At 41.9% G+C, this 13,757-nt stretch overlaps 1 protein-coding gene across 1 annotated transcript in view; it reads left to right on the top strand.

Moving 5' to 3' along the window:
- Positions 1 to 13,757, top strand: part of ATRN (attractin) — a 177,518-nt gene that overhangs the window by 137,594 nt on the left and 26,167 nt on the right. Inside the window, exon 25 of the mRNA XM_023220242.1 lies at positions 8,875 to 8,936. Coding sequence (XP_023076010.1) covers positions 8,875 to 8,936 — 62 coding nt within the window. The remainder of the gene's footprint in view (positions 1 to 8,874; positions 8,937 to 13,757) is intronic.

Here is a 13,757-nt window from a genome sequence, read left to right as displayed (position 1 = left end):
TTAGCTCAGGAGTTTGAGACCAGCCTGGGCAACATAGTAAAACCCTGTCTCTACTAAAATACAAAAAATTAGCTGGGTGTGGTGAAGTGTTCCTATAGTCCCAGCTACTTGCAAGGCTGAGGCATGAGAATCACTTGAAACCCGGAGGCAGATGTTGCAGTGAGCCAAGATTGCGCCACTGTACTCCAGCTTGGGCAACAGAGCAAGACTCTGTCTCAAAACAAAACAAAACAAAACAAAAAAGAATTAAACTGTACTTAAAGTATGTGTATTTCTTTGTTTCAAACTATATTTAAGGTTCTTGTACAGCCCTGTGGGTTTCATCATAAAGAAAAAATGTGTCATTCCTTCGTCTCGAAAGTCCTATCTCCTGCTTTTCAGCTTTGGCTTTGGTTGTCTCTTGTCAGCTCTTTAATGCTATTGTTCCCTTGGGTTTCATCTGGATTCTTTTTCCCTGGGTAATCTCATCCACACCATCTGGGAACATTGCCTGTGGCTGGATGGGTAAATCTTCGTCTCTAGCAGACTTCTCTCCTGTGATCTCCAGAGCCAGGAACCCACTAGACTTCTTTAAAATTCATTCAGCCAGCAGACTTTCTGGCCCAGAGCAGCAGCTGTGAGTGGACAGCAGGCACCTCCATTAGAAGCTCAGTGCTGGAGGTGTGCCAATGCGTTCCTGGGAGCCATGAGAGGGGAGCGGAGTGCCCTGTGTCACCTGAGTCCAAGTTAAGAGAGACCATACCAGAGCTGATCCCTAAGGAGCATGGGAGCTGGGAGAAGGGGGTGTTCATGGTAGGGAAAGGGAATGACCTGCCCTTTCAGGAGCTACCAGGAGTTGAGCAGAGCTGGTGACAGTGCTGTTAGCAAGGAGGTGGAGAGCTGGGGAGGGCCATTATGAAGAGACTGGAGATTGTGGGCTGTGAACTGGAGTCCGGATGTGACTAGGAGTCGCTGAGATGTTTTAAGCCGAAAAGTCACCAAAGATCAGTGTTTAGAAAGACCCCACTGGCAGCAGTTGGGAGTGTGGATTGGAAGGAGCCAGGCCTAAGTCAGGGAGTCCAGGTGGAATTCTTGTGTAGAAACCCAGGGAAGGAGACCATCTGATGACACACATCCCATAGCAACTTCCTTTCCTCCTCTTCACCTCCACAGTGGAGTGTCTGTTTTTGCTATACAAAGATTCCTTAATGGCAAGGACTGTATTTTATACCTCAGTGTCTTCAGTGTCCTGTGCAAATCAGTTGGAGATACTCCCTAAATGTATGCCATATGAGTATATAGTTGTTAGTAAAAGGACTTTACGGTAGGTATCAGAACTTTTTCTTTTTTACAACTTTTATGACTTTTATAAAGGAGCCAACACCTTTTTCTGATATTGTCAGAACAATTGCTGACCAGTGCTATGGGCTGGCTGAGGTTGGAAACCAAGAATTTGTTATCTTAGTCTATGCAGCGTGGAGTTGGAAGATTGGATTGTTCTTGGTTAGAATTTTGTCCAGAGAATTAGAAGGTAGAAGAAAAGGGAGGGCTGAGGACATAAACATCCAAACTTTATAAAGCAGAAAGTTCAGTGTTCCTGTCTATATTGAAATAGTAAAGAGGGAAATGATTGGAGGTCTGGGATATGCTTCAAAATAATATGAGCATAGGGAAAGTAAGTGGAGTGTGGATGAAACAAGGTTGGCCATGAGCTGATAATTTACTAAAACAGGATGATGAGCACGTGAGGTTCATTATAGTGCTCTTTCTACTTTTTAAAAAGTTTAAGATTTTCCAAAATGAAAAAGAAACTGGGCATGGTAGCTCATGCCTGTAATCCCAGCACTTTGAGAGTCTGAGACAGAAGGATCACTTGAACCCAGGAGTTTGAAACCAGCCTGGGTAATGTAGTGAGACCCCCATCCCTACTAAAAAAAGAAAAAAATTACACAATGAAAAAAATAATACAGGTGGTAGAAGAAGAAATAAAGGTATGAGTATATGATTTGGCCTCCTAAAGACAACTCCAGGAGCATGCCTCTGCTGGGCAGGCGTGCAGCATAGTGCACCCTGGAGCTAAAGTTCTGTTCGCCTTTACAGGAAGCACACAGCATTGTACAGGGGTTTTACCAGTTACCGGTAGGCAGTCTCTAAAACACTCAGGGGTCAGGGGCAAAACTCCCTCTCCCTCAACCCAGCCCACCTGCCTTGGTGAGAATGAAAAACAGAGCTTCCCAGCAAGCCTCCTGCCTTCACCCCCACGCACAGGTGCATCAGGGTTTGAGAGCTTCTTCCTGTGGGGCCCTGGGAGCTGCCCTTCACTGGGCTATGGCTGCATTCTCTCCTGATCTTGTAGCTGTGTGTGGGTAACAGGCACATCGTCTCCCCATATCCCAGAGAGTTATGTCCATTTCCTGTCTGTAGTGGCATCTTTCCATCACTGTCACCCTCAGGATAATGGCACAGGAACTAACAGAGACACTAAGAGCAGTGATATATATTGGAGGGAGGGGGACGGGGCTGATGACCAAAATCACCTTCTGTTTCAGTAAGAAGTTGGTTAAAGTGATGCCTAAAATGGATAGATCAGGAACTAATAAAAACATTAATGATAAAAAGGCAACTCCCAGAAGAACTGAAAAGTAACCTAGTTAAAGGTGGGGTCCCTGGAGAGAAGCCTTCAGAAGAGCAGAGGAGGAGCAGGGAACATTGAACATTGCTTCATGACTAGCCTTTCAGTACCTTTTGATATTTCAACTATGTATGTAGTTCTCTAATGATATCTAAATTGTTAATGAGTGTGATAGAACAGAAATTCTGGAGAATGGTAAAAAGGAATTGCTAGGAGAAAATTAGAGAAAGGAAGCACAGAGCAGTATTGAGGTGGGAGGTTGGGAGCAGACAGATGGTGAGTGTTCGTTTGCATGGCAGGAATGAGTGGCTGAATGGTATTAACTGGCCATGGGGCTCTGACCAGAGCTTGGGTATACAGTTTCTGTGCCAGCACAAACCAGCATTAGGTGCGTGGTGTGTGAGGCCAGGTGATGGTCATGTGGATGTGGTCCAGAGCTGTGGTCTTGACGTAGAGTTCCATATATCAACTTTGGTTGTGGTTGTTGTTTTGTTTCGTTTTTTAAGAAAAAAGAAAGAGTTGTTTTATGTCACAGCAAAACTCAAGATGGTGACAGCACAAGACCCAGGTCAGAATATGCTCAGCCAGGGCTCACAGAATCTTCCATCCTTTGCAAAGCCAAGGCCTGAGTAGAAAGGCTGTTGGCTTACAGGGCTAAGCTCTTGTGGGAGGAATCAGTCCTCTTCTGGCTTCCAGCCTTGCAGTGTCCAGAAAGGAAAGATTGGCATGGTCAGACCAGGAGCCCCGTGGCAGCTATGGACACTTAGGCTCTCTCTGGTTCTGATGTGAGCAGTGGACATTCACGAGGTCTTCAGTGTCTGCAGACACTGGCCTCAGGGAGAGTAGAAGAGCACATGGGCTCATTCTGGGCTGGGTTCTCACCCTTGGTGGAGCCACTGGTCCGCAGGGGTCCATGGGAGCCTGCGGAGATTCTGCCCAGTACATACATAACCTTGCGTTTTCTCAGACCCTGACAGATGCTGCCTTGAAGTAGAAAGACTTCACCTCACAGGGTGGCCAGCTGTCCTTTCTCTTCCTCTCCCTGTCTTGCGTGCTCATGATAATGGATAGACAGACATCTCCACGGTAGGAATAATACAGCCCTTCTGCAGTCCATGGTTCCGCAGCATATGGTCAGTAGAGTTTGATGAGTGCTACATAAAGTGTAATTAGTTCTGCACCACAGGGTCTTACCTTCCTAAAAGGAAACTCTGGTATTGACTTAGAAATGCCAGTTTTATCCTTCCGACGAGAACCCAAGTCCTGACTGAGGCCAGAGGCAAATGAGAGGTCCTTTCTTCACTCTTTTCAAATTTTCTGATTAAACAGTGACTTTTCCTAGTCATTCAGTATTCATTCATTCGTCCATTTATTCAAGCTTTTGAGTACCTACTTTGTAGATGGCACATAGTAGATGCAAAAATATCACATTGTTATGTGGTAGTGGAATATAAGAAATGCCATACTTCCTTATTTTTATGGTAATCTTGGACTTGGGTTTTACCCACTGTACTTAATTAGAAATTCATTCTCAGCCTTTTTTGGCAGAGACCCATTCTCTTCCCTCAGGAACATACAGAAACCTCAGGGCTGAACTGAGCTCAAAGGTTGGGGAAGGCCCCCTGATCTGATCTTCAGTTGCTGACTGCTGCGCCCGATTCCCTGGCCCCTCACTCTTGAGGGCAACATCCTCAGTGGCACAGGCTTGGACATAGAATGACACTTAAGCTCCAGAGCCTCCCTAGCCTGCCACAAGGACACCCCACATTCCCAGGCACTTTCAGAATGCGAAACTTCCCCTCCATTCCCTCCCTTTCCCTGCCTCCAGGTTTCAGCCCAGCCTCTCCTTTTGTTTCAAAGCACTGTCTCTCTTCCTTCACCCTTATCTTTCCCCATCTCCCTCCCACTCGCCAAAAGAGCCAAACTAATTATGGGGCTTTAACCTTCCAAGTAAAGGTGAGAATATTTTTTTTTCAATGCAGTTCCTGAAATGCTAAAGAAATTGTCTAGGGAAAGGAGCACAGGAGGAGTTTTGTTTTGTTGTGAGACAGTCTCACTCTGTTGCCCAGGCTGGAGTGCAGTGGTGCGATCTTGGGTTACTGCAACCTCTCCACCTCCTGGGTTTGAGCAATTCTTGTGCCTCAGCCCCCCGAGGAGCTGGGATCACAGGTGCACACCACCACTCCAACTAATTTTTGTATTTTTAGTAGACACAGTATTTTGCCATGTTGGCCAAGCTGGTCTCGACCTCCTGACCTCAAGTGATCCACCCACCTCAGCCTCCCAAAGTACTGGGATTACAGGCGTGAGCCACTACATCCAGTCTGATGTTTAATAATTTCTTACTTCAGAGTTTCCTGAAGTGTGGCCTATGGAGACTAGTATCAGAATCACTTGAGGAGCTTAAAGATACAGAGATAAGGATAGGGCCTGGGATTCTGACTTTGTTGTAAGCTATCCAGAGTTTGAGAGCCATGGCCTAGTTCTTGGAATACAAAAATATATCTGCTCTTGTATGGGAAGTAGGGAGTTACCTTTTCATTCATTCTTCTACAACAGTAATTTAAAAGTTAGGAATCAGTATCTTCATAGACAGAAGAATGCAGGAATCCTCTTCTCAGGATATCTGTCTGTACACAGCCATGGTATATGGTAAACCAAGTTTGTCCAACCCATGGCCCGTGGGCTACATGCAGCCCGGGACGGCTTTGAATGCAGCCCAACACAATTCATAAACTTTCTTAAAACATGAGGGTTTTTTTATTATTTTTTTTAAGCTCATCAGCACTATCGTTAGGATTAGTGTATTGTGTGGCCGAAGACAATTCTTCCACAGTGGCCTAGGGAAGCCAAAAAGATTGGACACCCCTGTATAGACTGTGATTATCACACGTCCTGAGAGGGAAGCAGATCAGTGGTGAGGGAGCATAGAGGAGAGCCTGCCAGAGTTTCCAGTGGGGCCAGGGGTGCTGAAAAAGGGAGGCAGTGATGTGCTGAGCCAGGAAAGACAGGGAGTACCCCCATGCACACAGGCAGGGAGGCTCTCTGGTAACCGTCTGCTGTCAGGTATAGTAGTATAGTGAGCAGAAGCACTTTTGGCTGAAGCACAACATTAGTGGTTGAGGAAGTGCAGGTCCATAATATCTTATCCCAAACCCTGGGGCTTATTGAGCTTCCGAGTTGAGAGTTTTTCAGAATTGATGAACACATCCAGAAGGCCCATGGGGCAGATACACCTTAGACATAGTGCTGAAAGTGGAGTTGGAATTGGGCTGTGGAAGCATTAGGGCGTGAATTCTAGGTTTCTTGGAGTGTGGAGTATGGTGTCTACTGTTTGGAAATATAGAAGAATGACATTATGAGTTTTATTTATAAAATATAATTAGAATTTCTTCTTTGTATTAAAATAGATTTTTATATAGGAAATTTTCATTTCCTTCAGTATCAGAAAGGGCCCCAAATCCGTTTCATCATTTCCATAATAAATTATGAAAGAAAGATTTGATTGTGATATTGTCTTTAAAAATGAAACAAAAAAGTATGGGAAAATAATTTTAGAGTTAACAAAATTTATGGTTACAATCATGAAGCAGGTGTGATCCTGCTTCATGAGCCAAATTCATAAAAGAAAAAAAAATCAATCAGATCTTACTGAGTTCTATGAGACAGATCATTATTTTTCTTGTTAACATATTGGCGTTTATTCAGCAAATGCTTATTAAGTGCCAATTAATGTATCAGTGGCTGCTTTAGGCACTGGAGATATATGGTCAGTGGGGATAAGGGGAAGTCTCTATCCTCAATCCTCACAGATCTTATTTGCTATAAGTAGTGCAGATACTGGCTATGAATTAAATAGAGCAAGGTAAAGAGATGGGGGTGTGGCTTCAGTTATGCACTTGGTGCCCAGAAATCTGTGAGCTGCATCATGGAGTCCTTCACTTGAGACTGATTTCACAGCAGGATGTAAAAAGCAACAGCCAGGAAATTCCTCAGTTTTCCCAAAGTCCTCTCTCTTAATCTCGTTCAGAGAATTATGAAACACTTCCTATGCCTTCATCCTTTATCCCTTCTTCAGTTGATAACTGAAGGGCTAAATCTGCCAAGTCTTCCTTTGCCAATGGTTTTGTGTGAGCAGTTCTCCAACAGCACCTCCACTAAAATCTTGTCTTTTGCAAAATTGATTTTACAGTTGGTTTGCGTTGTATGACTGTAAGTAGCAAAAGCCCAATTTATGCTTATTATCAAGTTTATGCTTTTTACATTGAATGATTTTTAATTACCTAGTGTAATTTTTAACAGCACTCCCCTTCAGTTTCAGAAGTGTTCAGTTTGAAACAATAAGTGCATCACCTTATCAAAGATTGACCAACAAACACTGACAACAGTGGGTGGGGTGTTCAGCAGAGTTAGATGCTTCTAAGTGGTCAGTACATTCGTAAATATTTTCATCTTATGAGTTTTGCCTCCTCACATAATCTTGTAACTATGGAGACTTAGATGATAAAGATTCAACATAAGAGGACCCCTTTAGAGTCTTGGGTACCAGCCATACTGGCAGCTGTTTTATATGAGGTTCTTTATGATTATAATTTGGACATGAACATGGAGTTGTTCTGCTTCAGCAAGAAATCAGGCTAATAACCATTAGCATCCAATGTGGGGAAAGGCGGGGGCTGTCCCGAGGAGTGTTGTGTGGCACATGAACACCAGATAGGTCCTCAGACAGTGCCCTTAGCATCCTGTGGTTTTTGGCATCTAGCAGGGAGTAAAGGTATCTCATGGATTCTTTAAGTGTAAACACTGAGGACACACGTTTTAAAAGATTGAAATCCAGACAGGGCTGGGGTGTTCTCTAATCTATTTTCTTCTCTCTCTTTATGTGTTATAACTTGGATTCTTCATTGTTTATATAATTGTCCTCCAATCTTATTTAAAACTTTTACGTGAGGACCATGGCTCATATTCCGCAGCTTTCCTTCTCTCGAGGAGCTGGAACTGGTTGTTGTGATAAATAAAGGACAAGAAAAGAAAGTGGGTTTCTGTTTATTATATGAAATTGATGTAACTTTGTATTTCTGATTATAAATGGTGGCCAGAGGGAGGACACAAAAGCTTCAAATTCCAAGCCCCATAATGTACTATGGCTTGAGTAGTGTTGGAACTTATTTGCTTATGGAATGTCAAAAGAAAATACGGCCATCAAAAAAGCAAACAGTGGAAGTCTCTTTTCTGACCCCTGTGAGTCTGGCTCTAAAAACAGTGCAAGGGTTGGGGTTGGGTGGGACTAGGAAAGCAGACGCTGGTCATTTACCTTCCTGTGTTTGTCATGCAAATTGTCTGTACTGGGATTGTCACCTTGGTCAGTGATTGTTTCGTTGATAGTACCATTGTCTCTCCAAAGAGAGCTGAGTTCCCTAAAAAAAGCAGGCAAGGCACCACAACATCTGGCTAGTAGCACATATATTGTAGGTGATAGTAAGGACGCAATTCTCGTATTTTATCAATTCAGAGGTATGCATTTTTTCGTGGGCTAATATCCTTGAAATCATGATGTATCTTATGGTCAGTGACTTAAAAAGCATTATTATGTCATAGTTAAATTGACAGTGTTTTTCCTAAATAATACACAGAATAATGCCTTTTTCAGCCAATGTTATTTTAGAGTTGATGAAATATGTTGTATTTTTATGTTCTTGGTATGAAGACTATTAACTGTATAATAAAATTATTTAAGTTCTGATGACATACTGTCAGATGATGTTCAGTGTAGCAAAATGTGAGGCACAATTTTTTGTAAAAAGAACAATATCTTGCAGTCAGTACACACTGAGTACATAAATGTTGACAGAATGAAGAGCACAGAATGGGGCTGCCCACCTGGAGGCAGAGCCATGAATCGGTACTGAGGCAAACAAGGAGAGCTTTGTGTGGGTGGAGGCGCGGGGAGGGAGCGCCAGCCTTCATGGAGGCGTGCGAGAGGCGTGCGAGGGTCTCCAGGGTCAAACGGAGAGAACCTCAGAACTGGTGTGAAGCTCAGAGGGGGTTGCAGGAGGCCGTGCTAAAGCCTTAGCATATTGCTATGGGGCTGGCAACTAAACAAGAAAACTAAAAGGGTGAGGTACTTTTCCTTCACTGAAAAAAGTTTCCTTAACTTCTTTAAAATGTAAACTCTGTTTTCAGCTTAACTCTTGAAATGAAAAGCCTGAATCCGTGGTGGTTTCATGACCTGCATAATCACACTACCTGTTTTTCTGTCACAGATTGCCTTCTCCCAGCACAGCAATTTTATGGACCTGGTACAGTTCTTCGTGACTTTCTTCAGGTAATTTTGCTTATATAGTCTCTCTCTGTTCTTTTGATTTAGGCACTAGATCCGTTAATAGAGTATCAGCTCTTAAAAGATAAAAGAATAATCCTGTGTTTCCACCACAGATTAAATTTACTTCATATGTGTTCCTGAAAAGTTAGATGTCAGTTACAATAGTATAAACTCAGTCTAGCATGATAAAGTGAAAACATTTGTTCCGTATGTTCTGGCTTCTGGCGGGGGGCTTTGCATGTATCCTATAGATAATTTGGCTCTTCATATGGGGAGAATTTGGGACTTAAACAACATTTAATTAATAATGGTTACTGATGTGAGCTACATATATGCTTATTCTTGTTCAAGAGATGATTCTGGTGATTATCCAGAGTTTTAAAGCTGAAAGTGATTTTTTAGTGCCCTGGGATTTTCTCTTTTATTTCCATAGATTTTTCCTTAGTTTAATTTTATCTTTATGATAATACTATGTACGAATAATTGAAAAAGACAAAAAAAAGTGCTGATTTTTAAAACAGAAAGCAGCAATAGCCTGCCTTGCACTTTCCCCACCCCACATCCTGCAATTTAAATTGTTTTAGTTGTTTTTTACTTCTCTGTATTTACACTTGGTTTTTCAGTTTTCTCTTTTGATGTCCTCCTGTAGAAGATGAGAATATACTGTGTTACATGGCCTCCCCTAGCATCTCCCCTCATACCACAAAAGCATACAAAAGCCCCTTCTTCTCTTTCATTTAATACCGTTGTATCTCAATGCATGGCTAAATCAGTGATCCCTATTTATGTTATGGCCATAAAACTCTTATTCACAGCTGCATTGAACAGTGATTACACTACCACATTTTTTGGGTAGAAGGATCATTCCTTGCTTATCCTACATGTAGTATTTTCCATGTTTTGGTTTTTTAATTGTTTGGTTTTTCTATGTGCCTACACCTGATTTATCACTATACTCTTGCTGATGTACCTTTAGAACAGTAAAAAATAAAATAAAATAAAGTATCACTGTACTGTGACAGAACTGAGAAATTTCACAATGGTCACACACAGGAAGGTGTTCTCTTGGTTTGAATTTCTTTTGGAGTTGCCCACCCTAGAACCCTCCCACCTCCTGCCCCCAAGTGCACTTGTTCCTGGGGCCTGCTGCCCAACTGTCATTTGGAAACTTCCTTTGCCTTCCTCCTATATTGAAGTCTTTGTTTCCCAGATCCCATGTCTTCATCTTCCTATCCATTCCCTCTTTTTACTGGAGCACATTCTCCAGATTTATGAGAAAAGATGCCTGGCAGATAACTTTACCGTGCGCTCTCCTGACTGAAAATATCTTTATTTTATCCTTACAATTTGATTGAATTTCTCGGGGTAGGTGCTATGGCTCACACCTGTATTTCTAGCTGAAGTGGGTGGGTCACTTGAGTTCAGGAGTTCGAGACCAGCCTGGACAACATGGCAAAACCCTGTCTCTACAAAAAATACAAAAATCACTGGGTTGGTGGCACAAGTCTGTAGTCCCAGCTAATCAGGAGGCTGAGGCAGGAGAATGGCTCGAGCCTAGGAGGCAGAGGTTGCAGTGAGTGGAGATTGCACCACTGCACTCCATCCTGGGTGACAGAGTGAGACCCTGTATCAAGAAAAAAAAAAAAAAAGTCCGACTACAGAATTCTAGGTTCAAAATCATTTTCCATTAGAATTTACAAGACATTATACTATACTTTCTAGCGTCCAGTATAATATTGAGAAGACTAGTGCTGTTATAATTCCCACTTTTTGTATGGGATCCGTTTTCTCTCTTAAAAAAGTATATTTAAGTGTAATATAAAGTTACAGAAACATTTACGAATCCTATGTGTGTGGCTCAGTGAATTATCACAAATTGAACATGTCTAGAGTATTGGTAATATTATCTCTTGTTCACCCAGAACATTTCAGGCTCCTTATTTCTTCTGTGTCAGTTTTGGCAAGTTGTATATAGTTTTCCATCTGTTCCATTCTCTTGTTCACTCAAAACAAGAGTTAATATTAACCAATACTTTAGAAGTTCCTCTTGTGTTTCCCCTCACTCACAACCCCCTGCCTCTTCCCCAAAGGTACCATTTACCTGACTTCTCAAACCATGCATTGCATTTGCTATTTTTGAAATGCATATAAATTATTATTTCTTTTTTTTTTTTTTTTTGAAACTGAGTCTCTCTCTGTCGCCCAGGCTAGAGTGCAGTGTCATGATCTTGGCTCACTGCAACCTCCGCCTCCTAGGTTCAAGCAGTTCTCCTGCCTCAGCCTCCCAAGTAGCTGGGATTACAGGCACGTGCCACCACGCATGGCTAATTTTTGTATTTTTAGTAAAGACGGGGTTTCACCATGTTGGCCAGGCTGATCTTGAACTCCTGACCTCAAGTGATCCACCTGCCTCAACCTCCCAAAGTGCTGGGATTACAGGCATGAACCACCGCACTCAAAATGTATATAAATTAAATCAGAACATAAATTTTAAGATGATTTAGTTGATGAAGAAAATATTGAAAACTTGTGGGGTGCAGTTAAAGTTGTGCTTAGAGGTTATAGTTTTAAATCCGTGGTTCTCAATCTTAGCTGCATCTAGAATCACTTGGGGAGCTTTTGATATCCAAGCCACTTTTCAGACCATTTGACTCAGAACCTCTAGGGGTGCGCCCCAAACATTTGAAAACTCTCCAGGTGATTCCAGTGTGCAACTAAGGTTGAAAATCACTGCTTTAAAAGCAATATTAGAAAAGAAAAAACATTCCTCTCAGTAACTTAGAAAAAGAACTGCTAATTAAACCTAAAGAAGTAGAAGAAAGAAAAATATAAATAAGAGCAAAACTTAATTATCTAAGGGAAGAAGTACAGTAGAGAGGATCTTAAAAACTGTGAACTGGATCTTTGAAAAGAGTAAGAATAATATTGACAAACCCCTGGCAAGATTAACCAGTAAAAAAGAGAGAAGGTATATGTAGCCAATGTAAGAAATAAAAAGGGGGGCATTCCTCCAAATCCCACAGACATTTTTTTCTCCAGAAGGATATTTGATGAACAACTTTATGTGAATGAATTTGAAAATGAAACAGATGGAATGGGACCATTAAAAGAAAAATATGCAACTTGCCAAAATTGACACAGAAGAAGTAAGAAGCCTGAATAGTTCTGTATCCATTTTTAAAAACAATACTAATTTAAGTTTTGTCATAGTGAAAACTCTAGGCCCCAGGTGGCTTCATTGGTAGCATAACCTTTTTAGGCTAGGTGTGGTGGCTCACACCTATAATCCCAGCACTTTGGGAGGCCGAGGTGGGCAGATCATGAGGTCAGGAGGTCGAGACCATCCTGGCTAATATGGTGAAACCCCATCTCTACTAAAGATACAAAAAATTTAGCTGAGTGCGGTGGTGGGTGCCTGTAATCCCAGCTACTTGGGAGGCTGAGGCAGGAGAGTGGTGTGAACCCAGGAGGCAGAGCTTGCAGTGAGCCAAGATCGCACCACTGCACTCCAGCCTGGGCGACAGTACAAGACACATCTCAAAAAAAAAAAAAAAGGAGAATACTGTGATCATCTTAATCAATGGAGGAGATAAAGCATTTGATAAAATTTAATACCCATTCATTTTTTAAAAACTTCTTAGAAAACTAGAAAGAGAAACTTCTTGAACACTGATAATGGAACAACATAAAAAGTCAACAGCAAACCACTTTCTTAATGGTAGAATGTTAGAAGTTTGAGTTTGGGAACAAGCCAGAGATCCACTGTCACTTCTACTCAGCATTGTGCTCGAAGCTCTAACCAGTACAGTAACACAAGAAAAGTAAAATATGAGAATTAGGAAGGAAAAATCAAAATCATTATTACTTGTGACATGATTGCATTTGTAGAAATTCAAAAGTATCTGCAGATAAAGTATTAGAAATAGTAAGTACAAAGTTGTTCTACTCGAGAAATGTAAAATGTCAATTCTACATTGTTCAGAGACATATTCTTGGAGCTCTTATCAGTAAGGACAGATGCTGGCATGAAAACCATATGATTGTATTTCCTATAGAAAGCCATTAGGTGGCCCTCTACCCTCTTTACCATGAAAGAAGTAGTTCTTTCCTGAGTGATACTGGAAGCAGATGGCCTCCTGTCAAGATCCATGGACATCTTGACAGGCCTGTGTTTGCCTCCTGTGGGCTGATGAGATTGAGAAATAGAGTTACTGACAAATTCTTAACTTGCTGTTTTCAGTATAAAGTTCACTTGTTTTTTTTTTTGTTTTTTTTTTTAACCTCAGTTGCTAATGCATTTTGTTCTCCAAAGTGTGAGAGATCCCTTCCTCTATGGTGTTTAATTATTTTCTGAGTGATGACCTCTCCACTAAGAGGCAATTAGTTGTGTTCATCTAATATTGGAGGAAGATAAAATAACTTAATAAACAAAAAAGATAAACGTGTGAGGTGATAGATATCTCAATTACCCTGATTGGATCATTACACATTGTATACAGGGATCAAAATATCACATGTACCCGCAAAATATGTACAACTATTATATATCAATAAAAATGTTTTTTAAGCTGGGCGCGGTGGCTCAAGCCTGTAATCCCAGCACTTTGGGAGGCAGAGACGGGCGGATCACGAGGTCAGGAGATCAAGACCATCCTGGCTGACACGGTGAAACCCCGTCTCTACTAAAAAATACAAAAAAACTAGCTGGGCGAGGTGGTGGGCGCCTGTAGTCCCAGCTAATGTAGTCCCAGCTACTCGGGAGGCTGAGGCAGGAGAATGGCGTAAACCCGGGAGGCAGAGCTTGCAGTGAGCTGAGATCCGGCC

This window comes from Piliocolobus tephrosceles, chromosome 20, assembly GCF_002776525.5.
Source record: "Piliocolobus tephrosceles isolate RC106 chromosome 20, ASM277652v3, whole genome shotgun sequence".
Classification (NCBI taxonomy): domain Eukaryota; kingdom Metazoa; phylum Chordata; class Mammalia; order Primates; family Cercopithecidae; genus Piliocolobus; species Piliocolobus tephrosceles.
This window is presented reverse-complemented; position numbering and strand designations above follow the sequence as displayed.